Here is a 17,500-nt window from a genome sequence, read left to right on the forward strand (position 1 = left end):
TAGTGTGCTGATAGAGTAATGGAAATACTTGTGATAATCGATGTGTGACTCTTAATTGTTACTGTTAGACGTGTTACAATTTGTCCTTTTCTTCTTTTCCTATTTTTTCGTTCATTTTTTTTTCAATTTTTTTTTTTTCTTGTCTTACTTATATGTTAGTGTATATTGAGACGACCAGCAGTGCCATTTTAAAACGTCATCTTTTAAGGATAACTATGTATGAAACGGAAAAGAAAGTCTTCATAACTCTGTATATGAAAAGAACATTCACAATCAAAAAATCAAAAAATAAAAATCAATCTATATATAAAAATTAAATACGTAACTATTCATAACATTACAAAAATAAACACTTTAACTACGTGTAACATCAAAGCATTATAAAGAGTACATGTCTTCCTTCCTTCCTTTCTTCCTCCTTTCCTCCTTTGCGATGCCTCAGCTAAAAACATTTTCCCTTACATCCTGACTTAGTACAGCCTTGCATTCTTTTTTAATTACTCATTTTTTATTACAACCTTACTTACGTCCTTACTTACAACAGCTCATTGTCCCTTGCTTCCTTATCTAAACATTCCTCAATTATCCTTGCATTATTATTTAAATTATAACTCCTTTTCCTTTCTTTACTAATACAGCTCATTTTCCTTTGCTTCCTTATTTGAGATATTGTTCATTTTCCCTTGTTTCCTTATTTGAGACATTGTTAATTTTCCTTTACATCCTTATTTAAAACAGCTCATTTTCCCTTGCATCCTTACTTAATTCAAAGATACCACTCATTTTTCCTTGTTTCCTTATTTGAAACACTGCTCATTTTCCCTTGCATTCTTAGTTAATTAAAACATATCGCTCATTTTTCCTTGCATCCTTACTTAATACAGCTCATTTTCCCTTGCACCCTTACTTAATACAGCTCATATTCCTTACTCCAGCCATTGCTCATTTTCCCTTTAAAGTCTGTTCATCAATACAACTCCATTTAAAATTCACGAACATTTTTCATGCCAAACCAATAAAAAATAATAACGAAAAAAAAAACGACAAACTTCAATAACAAATAAATAAATAAACAAATAAATAGATAAATAGTGTTGCCCTTCGACTTGAGAGAGAGAGAGAGAGAGTTTTAGCTGGATGTTCTCCCTATGACCTTTTACGCCTAAGCTAAATTCCAACGTCCCACACAACCTCTAACCTACACACACACACACACACACACACACACACACACACACACAAGGGAATAAATAAGAAAAACTGTTAAGTGCAAAGGATGAGAGAGAGAGAGAGAGAGAGAGTGTGTGTGTGTGTTCCCTCCATCTCTAAAGCGGATAATCCCAAAGGAGGCAGGAAGGGAGGGAGAGAGAGGGAGAGAGGAAAAGAGGGAGGGAAGAAGGGAGGGAGAGGGAGAGAAGGAAAGGGAGGGAGGGAAGGAAGGAGGGAAATATCATGAAAAAGAATGGAAGAACAGCAAAATGTAATGAAAGAGAAAGAATGAAAAGACAGAAAGAAAAGGAAGAGAAAGAAAGAAGGAAAGAAGGAAAACCAAATAACAAAACAAAATGCTTCAAATAAAAAAAAATGAAAATAAAAGATAAACTGAAATGATAAAAAAATAAATAAATAATGATAAAAAGTGAGAAACAAATTCATGGACAAAGTATAACAATGTACCCAAGATAGTGTTAACCCCTTCAGTACTGGGACACATTTTTACCTCGAGATTTGTGTACAATTAGACCATTTTATTGACATTAGAAAGGGTCTATGGAGGTCAGAAAGTTAATGGCCACAGTCTTCATTATTTCAACCCCTTCAGTACTGGGACACATTTTTACCTTGAGATTTATGTACAATTAGACCATTTTATTGACATTAGAAAGGGTCTATGGAGGTCAGAAGATCAATGGCCACAGTTTTCAATATTTTAACCCCTTCAATACTGGGACACATTTTTACCTTGAGATTTCTGTACAATTAAGACCATTTTATTGATATTAGGAAGGGTCTATGGAGGTCAGATGATTAATGGCCACAGTCTTCACTATTTCAACCCCTTCAGTACTGGGACACATTTTTACCTTGAGATTTATGTACAATTAAGACCATTTTATTGACATTAGGAAGGGTCTATGGAGGTCAGATGATTAATGGCCACAGTCTTCACTATTCTAATCCCTCACATGAGTCTCTGAAGCTGTATAAAATCACCCAGATAGTAAGCAGAATGAATATGGAAACATGTCATGGTACTGAAGGTGTTAATCCCTGACACTTGGTTGGCTCATTGTTGCATCACTCTCCTCTTTAACCCTTTCACTGGTCAATTTTTTTTTTTCTCTCTCTCTCTCTCTCTCTCCTCATCGTCACCCAGAACTTTCAACTTTTCTAAACACTTCTGTACTAGTTTGCTGAGTTAATTTTATAGGTCAGGCAACACACAATTTTTTCTCACATTATTTGTTTTTTCATCAGTCAATATTTTTTCTATTCTTTTTTTTTTTATACCAAGTGGGCTTTTTCACAGGAATTTATGGGCTAAAGGGGATACTTTTTCTGGGTACCTCCTATCTCAAAGCCCTCGGACCCCAAAGCACGCATGGTTCTTTGTATAAGGCAAGACAGAAATTTTCCTCTTACTAGTTCACTTAATAGGGTTCTGGAGTTCACTTAGCTGGAATGTGATGAGTGGAGAGGTGCTATGAATACATGGTTTGAATATGTAGGATAAATTTGTGGATGGTTTAGGAAAGTAGAAAGTGCATGGTTTATTGGTAAGTTGGATTTATTTATGGTTATTGCAGGAAAATGTAAGTGTGCGAGTTTGTTAGGTGTTGTTAGTGAGTGGTTGGCAGTCTCCTTAGTGTTCATAAATTTAGAGTGAATGCAAGCAGGCAGGTAAATACACTTAATTAAAAAAAAAAACAGACTGAATAAGTGGAATAAATTTGGTCAGCTTCAATATGAATTTAGACGTATGATGCTACAATGTCATAAGTGCTAGGTAGTTTCCATGGATTGCTGATTAATTTACAGATAATGGAAGAAGGAACACATATACACAAATATTTTAACAGAGTGAATACAGTACATTTGTTGACAACTCAGGAGATTGCAGATACAGACATTGGCTTTCATAGTGTGGGACAAATTAAAGTTAATGATTGTGTCTTGAGCAATCATGTTAAGCTTTTATTCTGTCCACAGTGAGACCTTGAGATCCACTGCTGTTTTTTCTAGCACTGATGTCAAGTCTTGTGATGGGATAGGTGTGGTCACAAGGACACCTGTAACTCCTGGCAGGTTAATTGGTATTCTCTAGTGTTGTGCTTCATCATTTAGAACACCTTTAAAAACTCCAGACACAAACAAAGTAAAACTGTTCCCTGGTAGAAAAAGATATCTCACAAGTGAATAATATTGTTACATGTACCAGTAGCAGTAGTAGCAGCAGCAGTATTTACCCCATTCCTTTAGCTAACACTCTCAAATCTGCTAAGGAACTGGCATCCAAGTGGCCTTTTTGTTTAATTTTTGTTGCCCTTAGCCAGTTTACCCCCTCTTACATTAAAAAAAAGAGGTCAGTTATGAGTCATGTGTCTATAGCTGGCTGACCTTACTGGGCTGCCGGCATGCACTCAGGTAAGACTGATCCAAGGCCAGTGTCTGTCTGACCTTTCTTCTGCCATTGAATAAAATAAGGATGTTCCACTTCTTCCTCCATACCAGTGATGATACTTCCTCTCTCTCTCTCTCTCTCTCTCTCTCTCTCTCTCTCTCTCTCTCTCTTATTGATACAGTTTGTTACAAGTTTAGGGAGTTTTTTACAGGTTAAAGGGAGTATGGTAAGTACTCCCTATCTTCAAACCTAACCCTATTGAATTATTTGTAACATTAAAAACAAACTAAAGTACAAGAACATAAGCCTCTCTGTCTCTCTCTCTCTCTCTCTCTGATTTATTAGCTACCAATGTCTTGCTTCAGTATAAAAAGATATTTTGGTTGACTTCCCATCTCTCTCTCTCTCTCTCTCTCTCTCTCTCTCTCTCTCTCTCTCTCTCTCTGCTTCTTAGCTACCAATGCCCTGCTTCTGAATAAAGATATTTTGGTTAACGCGTGCTCTCTCTCTCTCTCTCTCTCTCTCTCTCTCTCTCTGGTTCTCATTCGAACAAATATAGACCATAACAAGTTGCCAACCCAGCGCATACAAATTCTGAATAAATTAAATAAAAACTAATAAAATCATACAAAACCGCAGTCACGTATTCACTTTTTTATTCTTTTAATACATAAACAAGTCTGGCCGCGGTCTATTAAATGAAGAAGTAAATAAAAAATGCAAAAGCGACATGAAATTCTTAATAACACTCAAAATATAAAACTAGAACGTATATTAAGGTTTAAATATAGAGTAAATAATATTTTGTGGCCACCAATAATGGAGTCTAGATAGAAAGTTGATCAAATATAATGGTTAGGGCAAAATGGAGAGGATTCATAACTGTTTACCATATTCATTCATTTTTTTTTTTTTTTGGTATGGCATTTATTAATTTGCTCTAAAGATTTTATTATCTATATTTCTTCCAGTAAATATTAATGACGATAGGAAAACAGATAATTTATAACTGTTTACCATATTTAGATTCATTTTTTCCTTTATTTTAGGTATGGTATTTATTAATTTGCTCTAAAGATTCTATTATTTATATTTTTCCAGTAAATATTAATGATGATAGGAACACCGAGAATTCATAACTGTTTATTATATTCAGGTTCATTTTTCTTTTATTTTATGTATGGTATTTATCAATTTGCTGTAAAGATTCTATTACTTCTTTTTCTTCCAGTAAATATTAATAACTTGACAGCAAAACAGAGAATTTATATCAGTTAACCATATTCAGATTATTCTTTCTTTCTTTCTCTTTCTTTTTTATGTAAGAGTATGTACTTATTCATTTGCTCTAAAGATTCTATACTCATTTTCTTATTTCTTTTGCTAAATGGGAACAACCTGACAGCAAAACAGAATTTATTAACATTTACCATATTTAGATCAATTTTTCTTTATTTCTTTTATGTAAGAGGACAGCACTTATTAATTAATTTTACTCTAAAGACTGTTTTCTTATTTCTTCCACAAAATAGGAACAACATGACAACAAAACAGATAATTTATAAACATTTACCTTATTGAGATTTATTTTTCTTTATTTCTATCTTATGTACAAGGATGGTAGATATTAATTTTCTCTAAAAACACAATTAACTTTTCTTATTTTTCCACTAAACAGGAACATGACAACAAAACAGAGAATTTGTAATCATTTATCATATTCAGATCAATTTTCCTTTATTTTCAACATGTTACTTATTCATTTCCTATAAAGATTCTACTCATCTTCTCATTTCTTCCACTACATATAAATAACTTGACATTTTAATACACATACACTTATATTCACTTATTTTTACTAGTTTTGTTTAATGAGGTTCCTAGCGAGTTTGTTTACACAGCCTTGATAGACGAGATCTCTTAGAAGCAAACAAGATGCCATGATACAGCAGGTTTTCATTAAGATAAGCCAATGTTAGTGTGTGTCTCTTCCTACCCTCTCAAGAGCCCTCCATCTCAAGTCTCTTATGTCTCATCCTCTTGTACAGAACTTCAATAGATCCCCAAAGTATATTTTTCTTTTTTTTTCTGTCATAGTTACTTTCAAACAATTCCTCCTGTCTTGTTTGCTTTCTCTTTTATCTCCTGATTTCCTCTCTCTGTTTTCCCTCTCCCTTTCCTTCATCTTCACTGTTTCTATTTGTCTTCTTCTTAATCAGTCTTTTGTTCATATTCTGTAAGTAATTTTCAGTGTTTGTAGTTTTGTTTCATCTTTTCTCATCATCTTTTTTCTTTTATTTTTTTCTCCTACTTAAGCCTCACTGTTTTTCTTTCATCTTTTCCTGTTATTTTTTTTTTTTCTTTTTTCTTTCTTTGTCCTCTCTCTCTCCTCATATTCACACAGGCTCAAACTCTCTCTCTCTCTCTCTCTCTCTCTCTCTCTCTCTCAGGTCCTAACTCTCTAACATTCTTTTTCCTCTCTTCTTCCCTTTCTTTGTTCTTCTTCTCTCTCAATTAGTTGTTTTACTCTCTCTCTCTCTCTCTCTCTCTCTCTCTATCTCCCTTTACAAGCTCTAACTCGCCATATATTCCTTTTCTACCTCATTCCCTTTCTCTGTTCTTCCTTTCTTTTTGCTAGTTCCCCTTTCCCCCACCTCCCTCTCTCTCTCTCTCTCTCTCTCTCTCTCTCTCTCTCTCTCTCTCTCTCTCTCTCTCTCTCTTCATAACTCACACAAGCCCATACAAACTTCCATCTCATACTTCACACATGACACATTCTCAAGTTACCCAGACTTTTCCTCCCCTTCTGGCCACATGCCCTTCCTTCACATCCCACAAACACTATTTTTCCCAAGAGAGAGAGAGAGAGAGAGAGAGAGAGAGAGAGAGCAACAATTAACTTTTTATTTTCCTCCTCTTTTATCTATGGCTGCCAAGAAATGTCTTTTTTTTTTTAGTATCCTAAGCTTGGTTTTAAAATATTCATTGGAATTAAGTCTATTTGAGAACTTAAGATGAGAAAAGTATATATATATGTAAATGATGGCAAGTTCTGTCTATCACTCTACTTCAGAGCACACATACACTAAGCTGGATTTAAAGTATTTGCTGGACTTGGTAAAGCTGCTGTAAAAAAGTAATACTCAATATATACAGCCAGGAAAGCAGACTATACTTCTATACACACAATAAATTATATACATGAGGTTTAGTATAGTTGCTTCTCCTTCACCCACTTCTACTGTTCTGCTCTTTCTCTCAGTTTTAATTCCTCCGACTCACTGATAATCTTCTTACAAAGCTTAATATCCTATGCACTCTCATCAGCTCAGAGAATTTCATATTAAGGAAAACAAATTGCAGAGGAAAGAAGGAAAGAAGATTACCTGACTCCTGACCTTAAATAAATGCTAAACTTCTACCCTCAATTGAACGATGAGTATTTCATATTAGTCGTCTGTTTTCAAGATCTAATACTCAACTTATTCAACTGTGTCTATTCACATTGGAAGGACAGTTGAAGCAGTCACAGTACAGTATGTGATTAAAGCTCATTCTACTGCCAAAAAGCCTTTAAAGATACTATAACCTTTTAAAACCCTCACAGTCTTCCCTTAACCTTCTGACAACTGACCTGCTTAGAATCTCCTTACAAAACCAGACAACATAAGATAAACACACAAGAAAATAAAGGAACTCCCTGCCTGTGTCTGTATTTCCAAATTCCTATCACTTGACTTCATTCAAGGAAGAGGTTTCAAGACATTTGTCCCTATCCTTGGGCTAATTCTATCAGCTCTTTAAGGAGACTGGCAACTGAGTGGGCCTTTATTCTTTACATTTTTGCCCTTGGCCAGTCCTCCTCTTTGACATAAAAAAAGAAAAAAATATATATTATACTCATCCATGAATTCACCTCAAGATTTTCTACATACATTTAATATCAAAGCCAAACACACAAGTGGAGAGGAAAGCATGAAGTTACAGGAGGTCTGACCAAAGCCTGCACAGTGTTAAAGGTGAAGGAATCAATTGTGGAGTGGCACAGGATGCACGAGAGAAGGTGAAAGCAAGTCTGTATGGAAGGTTTGGTTTGCGTTAAAGGTGACGGAATGAATTGTGAAGTGCAGGTGGTCAAATTGAACAGTTCTATATGGTTTGGTCACATGGAAGGGCAACGGGAAGAAGTGAGGTGACAAAGAGGATATAGAGAGAGTGGATGCTAAAGCTGTATATCAAAATAGAATAGAATGTTGGAATATTTGCAAAAGGCGGAGAATGACATGAAGAGAATAGAATGTTGACGTTAATAGTATGAGATAAATGACTTCACAATGTAGAAAGACTGAAGGCTTAGTTATGAAAAGGAAATCTGATAAAAAACAAGACAATGTTGAAATATATGAGAAGTAAGAGGAATGGATGATGGAAAGAATGGAGGGATGATGTGCAAATACATGATAAGAACAATATAGAGACTGCATACTAAGTTATAAGAGAGAAACCTGATATAAAGATAAACTTTTGATATATACGAGAGATAAAAGGGATGGAAAATGGAAAGGATAGAATATTGTTGTGGATATGAGAAGCAGCCTTGATTAATGTTGGAAAAATTTATGAATGAGAAGAGAGAAAGAGGAAGTTGAAAAGAGAAAGAAAAGAAAAAATAAATGCAGGAAAAATTTATGAAAAAGAAGAGAAATACAGGAAATTGAGAAGAGAAAGAAGAGAAAAAAGATAAATGTAGGAAAATTTATGAAAAAGAAAGAGAAAGAGGAAATTGAGAGGAGAAAAAGAATGCTGTAGATATTCAGAAAACTTATAACATGAGAAGAAAAGTTTAGAATGAAAGAGATGAGTTATACAAGGTTACAGATGAGCTCGAGAGGAGAAACTTTGGCTACAACGCAAAAATACTTTGAAAAAAATGCAACAAAAAAGTTGGAACGAAGATGAAGGATATGAGTCTGGGAGAATTAAGTGCAGTGTGGATATAAGAAACCATGTAGTAATTGTAGATCAGATTAACGCTTTCACTGCAATACAAAACAATTAACAGCACCAGAAATAATGCGGCAAATCTTTGTAAGTACCAATAAGACAGTAATAGATAAAAGGAATAGATTTTGCAATTTCTTCTCAGCTTAAAGATTGGAGATCACTATAGAAGAAGTAAAATATCTCACAGTGATTAGTAATTAAGGAAATATGCACAAAATAGCACTCAAAGGGTTAGTGTTGAAAAAATAAGATGTACAGAATGAGAGAGACTATATAACAAGTAAAATGTCTCAGTGATTAGTAATTAAGGAAATATGCACCAAATAGCACTCAAAGGGTTAAAATGTTGAAAAATAAGATGAATAGAAAGAGAGAAATGGAATGTGCAGGAATGGAAGGAGATTAAGAGGAATGGAGGAAACAAAACTAACACTACTTGACTTCCTATCACGAACACTACGTCAGAGGAAAAATACAAAGGAAGTTTCTTTTTAAGTGCTAATTATACTGATAAAAATAATAAATAAATATAAAATAATCAGAAAATAAATCCATCAAGTAAATCACACAAGAATTAGCACTAGTAAGGGCAAAATAATGAATAGAAAAGAACTTTAGAGTCCATCAGACCAGTTAATCTATGCACAATCTATCCATCACACTAATTAACTAAGAGAGAGAGAGAGAGAGAGAGAGAGAGAGAGAGAGAGAGAGAGAGAGAGAGAGAGAGAGAGAGAGAGAGAGAGACTTAATTTCCACTCTTGCAAAAAAAGGTTAACCAAAAAAATACATTAGAGCAGATTAAAAGATAAGATTAGAAATTATTTACCTGTGTTTTAACCCCTTCAGTACCAGGACATGTTCTCATATTCATTCTATTTACTATATGCTGAATTTACACAACTTCAGAAACTTACATCAGGATTAAAACAGTGAAGACTCTGACTATTCATCTTCTGACCTCCATAGACCCTTGCTAATGTAAATAAAATTGCCTAATCGTACCCAAAACTCAAGGTAGAGATGCATCCCAGTACTGAAGGAGTCAATGAACTAATGATCTCACCTGGTATGTGTTGTCAAAGGAGTCATACATGAAGCGGGTGATCAGCGAGGTCTTTCCGACTGAAACAGAAGAAAAACACAACACAACATTAGGCAACTCGTCTCTCATGTTGTTATTGCGTGTTATATATTTCCCATTTACTTATTTTTATGTATTTTCTTTTTGTTATTGGGTTATATTTTTTAGTTTTCTCTCATTTCTCTCTCAGTGTTTTATTTAATGGGTTTCTTTTATACTTTCTTTTTATTTGGTGTTATTTTTGTTAATTTATCTCATCTATTTTTTTTACTATGTGTTATCCTCAAATATTTCACTATCGGTTATTGTTTTATTTTTTCCCTCTAAACACTATTTTTGGTTAAGTTTTGTGATCATTTTTTTGCATTTTCTCTTCAAAACTTTTGCTTTTTATTTGCTGTAACATTCTTCTAATCTAAATGCTATTTTTTTTTTACATTTTGCTGCAGTTTGATCATTTCCTGCTCTAGAAACTATCTCTACTCCACTCATTTTTTTTTTTTTTTTCCCCATTACCTCCCCAACGCATGAACTATTTAAATATAATATGCACAATACCCTATCAACCCAAGTCTGGCACAGTAACCTTGCCACCTCAACAGACATGGATATGACAACACTGACAGAGGCTGATAGTCTCTCTCACAGACTGGCTCAAGTACCCACATCTTTTAAAACATTCACATTATATTCCCAAAAAAACAATCATTTGTAAGGCACCTGAATACCTATACATTAATCCAGTATATGAAAAAAGAGAAAAAACTCACTTAATGCCAATTCCCGGAGCAAAGCCAAAGAGAATGATGAAATAGCAGAGATTAGTGTATTGAAACCTCCCTCCTGATAGAGTTCAAGTCATAGGGAGGAGGAAATACAGAAACCGGTAGAGCATTCCAGAGTTCACTATACATTTTCTGCTGTACATTATAGAACAGTAAGCAAGTGACAGTGTTGCCATGTTTGTCTCCTCAGATGGTGAAACAATATTACTTCTCTAACTTTCTCATGTTTTTACCGTTTATTACCATTACGTATTTGTTTTACTTTAAGCTTTTTTTTCTGTTTTCTCATGCCAGTGTTACTTATCAAGCAATTACCTGTACTTTTTTTTTCATTTCGTTATCACCTCTTATCTATTTTTTCTATTTCTTTAGTGGAATTCTGCCTTTCTATTCTATCTCAACATTTTTATCACCTCCTCCTCTCCACATTTTTATTACCTCCTCCTCTCAACGTTTTTATTACTTTCTCTTAATATTTCTACTCTATTTCTTAACATTTCTATCACCTCCTCCTCTTAACATTTCTATCTCCTCCTCCTCTTAACATTTCTATCTCCTCCTCCTCTTAACATTTCTATCACTTCCTCCTCTTAACATTTCTATCACCTCCTCTTAAAATTTCTATCTCCTCTTCCTCTTATCATTTCTACCTCCTTTTCCTCTTAACATTTCTATCACCTCCTCCTCTTAACATTTTTATCACCATTTCTATCACCTAACATTTCTATCAATTCCTCTTAACATTGTTCTTGCATTTCTTAGTACACTGCATTGAGAAACCAGGCGGGGGCTTAATTAAACATGACTCAGGGGCACAGGGACATAAGGCATGGTTAATGGTGATCTCAGCGAGTCGGTATCATGATGAAGTGCAATCAAGTGCAAGTCGTTATGCAAATGATATAGCTATACATATCTGCAGCATACTGTGAGTTATAGGAAATTAGGTTATCACATACACACACACACACATACTAACTCTCACACACACACACACACTGACTCACTCACATACACACACACTTTCTCACATACACACACACACACACACAGACATAGATAGTTTAATGACCCCAGTGCACAGGAATATCAATTTTAACTACATAAAAACAATTAAAACCCAAATATAAAAAACATGAAAAAAAAAAAAAAAAAATTCTGTAGTCTAATGTAATGAAAGAATTATTTTACTCACTACAGTACCTATTTAGTATTCAGGTGACAAATACTCCCTTCATTTACATCTCAAATAGGTGAAAGGCATAGAAAATTTAGTCTATCAACAGTTATGAACCAAAGAAGGCTTAAAAATGTAGCTAAAACATGACATATTCTCTCTCTCTCTCTCTCTAATATTTAGGATAGCTATCAACAGTTATGGACCAAAGAAAATTTTAAAAAATACCTACAACACATGATATACTCTCTCTCTCTCTCTCTCTCTCTCTGAAAATTTAGTATACCATGTTATGGATAAAAGAAAACTTAAAAACATACCTAAAAAAACATGATAGACACTCTCTCTCTCTCCCCATACACCTGTCTGAGGAAAGGCCGGTGCTCAATTAACTAATGGCCACACCTTTTGTCTATATTTGGGGTAGAGTCAGGTAAGCAATTTTCCACTCCCTCCATAAAAGATTAAAACCCACAGCCACGGTGAACTCTTCGGAATTGTTCAAGTTTCCAGCAACAGTGTGAGAAGAGGATGATTCTTTTATCATTTATTTATTTGAGTGCTTCTGTCTGCTTACCCTGTGGCTGATAGTGGGTATGTGATGCTTGGTTGTTAATGGCAGGGAAGATTTTACAATGTTTTCAGTAATTTTTGTATATGTAAATGTCTCTCATTTTTGTTTCTATTATTTTAGACTATCAACCTGACATAATCTTAACCTAACCTAACCTTTACCTTACCTAACCTAACCAAACCTTTACCTAACCTAACCTAACCTTTAGCTAACCTAACTGTACCTTATATATCTGTAATAAGAATAAGACAAATTTTCGTAGCTCATGATTTCAAGTGATTCTCTTCAAATGCTAACTCTATGACTCTTTCAAGGAACTGGCAATCAAGTGGGCCTTTTTTATACATATTTCTTATTGCCCTTGGCCAGTTTCTTCTTTTGCATAAAAAGAAAAACAAAAATACATATCACACACACATAAACACATTTCCTTAGCTAAACCCCTTCTTATATAAAAAAGAAAGAAAATAAAATAGTGTAACAAAAAATAAGACAGTTACACGAAAAAGGTTGAAAGTGTTAGACAAGTGAGAATGGCCATTAAAGGCACAATTACAACTGCTACAGGGTTTTAATGGGTGAGTGTGCTGGGTGAGAGTGCCGGCAATGTCTCCAGTGAGTGAGCAAGGGAAAAGGATGCAAAACTGTACTCTAAAATGTTTGTTAGTGGATGTTCCTATGTATTTATTTAGTTATCTATTTCTATGTGCTTATTTACCTATTTATTTATTTTTTTCTATGTAAGAGGGAAAACCAGCCAATTAATCAAACAAAAAGTACCAACAGAGATGCTAGTCCCCAGAGCCAAGAGTATTTGTTAGTCATGAGAAAAGAATAAGTGTCTTGAAGCCTCCCTCTTTCATCAAATGTGTTCAGGTTATAGGTGTGAAGCTAAGAAACACTCTGAAATTTTTGTTAGTGGGCATTCATATTATAAAAACAAACATATCAAGAGAATTATCCATTTCTGTGTCCATTATGAAAGCTGGGTTGAAAGCAGTGACCTGAAATTAGTAATGGACTCTTCCAGACACACACACACACACACACACACACACACATAGCTTCCAGACACACCCATCTATTCCAGACCATTCCAGACACACCTCTATTCCAGATCATTCCAGCCACATTACATTAATTAAATTCAGCAGAAACACAAGTTATTATAAAAAGTATACATCATTATCATCACCTTATATTCCAGGTATATTCCCACCCATTCCTGATACTCTCATTTCCAAGATTCCAGATTCATTAGTATACTTCAGATATTCCAGAAACAGACATACATACATACACACCCTTTCCCAAATACCAGTTTTTGTTTTTTGTTTTTATTTCAGACTAATCCTTTTAATATTCCAGACACTCACAATCCCAGACCTCTCATATTTCAAGCACACATTCTCTTGTATTCCAGAACTCTTAATATTCCAGACACACCCTTTCTATATTCCATACACACAAACTTCCATTCCAAACACGCCTGTATTCCAGAAACACGTATTCCAGGCACATCCCTTCCACTCCAAGCAGACACACTCATTCCTTGTCACTATTCCAGGCACACCCCTTTTGGTATTCCAGGCGTACGTATATTCCAGAACCATCTACATCAACCATTCCAGACACACCCAAGCCATTCCTAGCAGTATTAAGGTGCTATTTCCTGTTCCCCCTGACACATCTTTCAATAGCAAGCATACAGTACACACATACAGACATACACACACACATACTGCCTTCTCTGCCTGCAGCTGATCAGGAAAATCAATGACTTGCCTCTCTCCAGTCCCCGCCACACCCAGCCCTTTAAACCCCCTCCATTTCCCTTCCCTTTCACCCAAAACCCTCAAGGAACAGTGGGTTAGCAGCAGAGATCAATGGAAATAGGTGAAAATACTGTGGGCTCTTTAAATTTCTCACCGCTTTGCTCGCCGAGAAAGACCAGCTTGAATTTCCTAAGCGGGTTTCCAAATTCGCCCGACATGGACATTATTCTGTTGTCTTGCGTGATGAGGTAAATCTTGTCTCCTCGTCACCCCTCTCCGGGAGCCCTCAACGGATCAAAAGGGTCAAAATGGAGGCGTTTCTTCTCCCACTCGCTCACTAGGGCTGTCCGCCACGTACTGACATCCAGGGAGAGGGAGAGGGGCGGGCCGGGGTGGAGGGGCGTTCTGCCGCTGCACCGCCGCTAGCCAGCCAGGGGGCAGCACCGCGCCGCTACGGTACACGCCCTGCCTCACTCATGGTACGGTAGGCTGGATTGGATTCAAGAGTGTTCATGTACTGTTATTCCTATTTTGATATGAAAAAGACTGTTCATGCCTGTTTATTTCTTCCTACATATGTTACCGTTACCGAGGTGCCACTCCTCTGAAAGCTTGGACTTTCGCTCACCATCTTCCACCATCTATATCCATAGTTCAAGTTTTTTAGCCTCATTCCCAAAATTCAATTCCAAATCAATCCATGAATTAGCCTACTAGTCCAAACCTCTAACATTGTTTCTTGTAAAAAGGTTAAACCAGGAAGGCTATGAACATACAACTTAATTCCATGGACTTTTTATTTTTATTTATTTGCAGTACTTAAAATAAATTGACAAATTATAATTCTTGTACAAAATATTTCCTTACTGTCAGACTGTTTTTCATATTACATTATGGTACACAACACTATTTGTGCTCATTCGTCAAGATTTTGTTTGGACTGTGAGCCGTATGCATGATTCTTGTGCTCCTCTAAGTGTTTTTTTTCGAAGCAACCAAAGCCTCAACTCTTGGTAGGGTGCACCTATGGAGACTCTTTAGTGTAGTCACTCCCTACTCGTAGTTGCCAGTTACTCACCATTCCGTGCACAAAATTATTTATTTAATGTTTTCCAGGATGCCTTTTTGGATTCCCCATACACCGGTTTCGATATCCTATGGGGCATTAAGGGTACTACTTTACGAACACCTGATCTATATGTAGCGAAATGACTCTGGCACAATTCCGTACTTACATGGATTGCTCAAAGGAGTTTGGACTAATGCATGTTATTTGACTTAAACTTACTTACTTATTTATTTTTCTATTTTTCTTCTTTAACTATTTGTAAGAACTTTGCATTAATTGCTTGATACAGTTTGAAGCTTTGCTATAAGGATCTTTATCATTACTTGTTATAAAATATTCATGAGTAACTTGTGGCATTACGAATCCAAATGACTCGTCTTGTAGGTTTTAGCCAAGGTAAAATTGGGTATTCTTTACCTTGGGTATATCACGATGTGATCGAGTCTTTTCTCTGAACCATATGAGTAGCAGCACCATTACAAAGTCAATACAGAGGAATGTGGTGTGGCAGAAGGCAGGGAGAAAAAGCTTTGATCTTAGAGTCAGAAGACAAGGTTAGATGGAAGACTCATCAAAAACAGACTCCGTATAGAAACAAGATGATAATGCCACAAATCATTACAGAGTGATCGGACCACAGCCTTCTTACACAGATGAGTTATTGGGTCAAGTTAAGCGATCAAGTTGAACTACTGAATGGTCCTGAAGGGTTATGTCAACAGCACAAATGACACCTCTGAGATGATCATGCAATTAACTGAGGACGACGTCTTTTTCAGTTCTCCTATAGGGATAAGATTCCAAGGTCTTCTAAGCTCCGTCCACTTGACAACTGAAAAACATACTGAAGTTTGCCTGGCGTGTTGCCCAAAGAAAAAAGGCCGTACAGTAGTGCATTGGCGATGTGTCCCTCACAGAGACGGCAGCAGCAGCAGCAGCAGATTAGTAGTAGGCGTCACCTGTCACTGGCACATCATTAGTAGCCGCCACACAGACCTGCAATCAAACACAGCTTGTAATAGATTAACAACCCGCCCCCACCACACACACACCATCTCAATGTGATTCTCACCATGGTGTGGTGGCATAGTAGATAAGGCAGACGTCCACGCGTAGGTTCGAATCCCACCACGTACAGTCATAAACACTTTGCCATTTGTTGAGTGGTTTAAAGTTACCTACATATCACCATGATACCCAGGCTCTAGGTGGTTACACCCAAGATGAGCTTTGGGGATGATATGGGCCCTAATATGGGTACCACTATAAATAAATTTGCCTGCGACGCTAATAGACGAAAGCTGAACAGCGCTTCCCATGCACTCTTCAAGTATGCCTACAGGCGCTATAGGCCTTAACAAAAAAAAATTACTAATAAGATAGTTTCCCAGTCGAATTTCAAGTCTCTCCCTTCCATTGTATATTTTCAGTATGTAAGTATATACTGCAACATTAATAAACAGATTGTTATTATTATTATATAACAATTATTATTATTATTATTATTATTACACAGGCGACGCGAGGAGCAGGCCCTGCCGGTGGCGTGCCTTGGCATGGTGGTGGTTGGTTGTCTTGGCGGGATACGTTGTCACGTATACCTCTGCACTACACAACTGTTGGTAGAAACACACACACACACACACATACAGTTTACCATCTATAAAAACGAAAAATGGGGCAACACACACACACACACACACACCACCAGCATTACCATATATACAACGAAGGTCAGAGGAATACACACACACACACACACACACACACAGTAAATCTTGTTAGATATGGACGAAGAGAGCCTGCAAGGGAAGACATTTGGGAGACTCCCGCCATAATATGTAGCGTCACGGCCCAGCTCGGTGGGGTGATGACGTCACGACCTGGCCAGGTGGACTGATGACGTCACAACCCCAGCCTGCCCTGGCGGGCTTATATACGTTAAGTAAATCATTTTGAAAATGACTTCTCGAAAAAACACTGCCAGACCCGAATGCTCTACATATTTTGACTTGACACATATTTTAACAATTACCAAAAATGCAAAGAGTTTCCAAACCCCAGTAATATGAAAGATTTTTCAAAAGAGCTATAAATAAATTGTTGGAACCTTGATCCCTCTCTAAAAAAAATAAATGTCCGCCCATTCTCACTTCAAAGGAACGTAACACATCTTAAACGCCATAAATAGTCTTTTCCTATATTTTTGAGAGAGTCAGAACCAGAAATAAATAATTCACAGGGGTACCAAGAAAACTATTATTGGAACATTAACACTGTTAGAAAACAGTTCCACTCTGCACTAATTCCACTGATCTGGCAGATGAAACACTTTAAAACGCATCAACTATTTTTTGAAAACAATAACAACTTGATACTGGCTCAAACAAAAAATTTACCTGGACGAACC

The 17,500-nt window shown here is 36.1% G+C and overlaps 1 protein-coding gene across 2 annotated transcripts in view; it reads right to left on the bottom strand.

The window, feature by feature from the left end:
• The window catches only part of LOC123512162 (ras-related protein Rab6), a 49,483-nt gene extending 35,083 nt beyond the window's left edge, over positions 1-14,400 (bottom strand). The window contains exons 1-2 of one of the 2 annotated variants that reach the window (XM_045268370.1): positions 14,176-14,400; positions 9,693-9,751 (exon numbers count right to left, since the gene is read on the bottom strand). In XM_045268370.1, the coding sequence (XP_045124305.1) occupies positions 9,693-9,751; positions 14,176-14,245 (129 nt within the window). In that variant the 5' untranslated portion in view covers positions 14,246-14,400. The remainder of the gene's footprint in view (positions 1-9,692; positions 9,752-14,175) is intronic. The other variant, XM_045268369.1, reaches the window with a different exon arrangement.
• Positions 14,401-17,500: the final 3,100 nt, after the last annotated feature.

This window comes from Portunus trituberculatus, chromosome 33, assembly GCF_017591435.1.
Source record: "Portunus trituberculatus isolate SZX2019 chromosome 33, ASM1759143v1, whole genome shotgun sequence".
Taxonomy (NCBI): Eukaryota; Metazoa; Arthropoda; class Malacostraca; order Decapoda; family Portunidae; genus Portunus; species Portunus trituberculatus.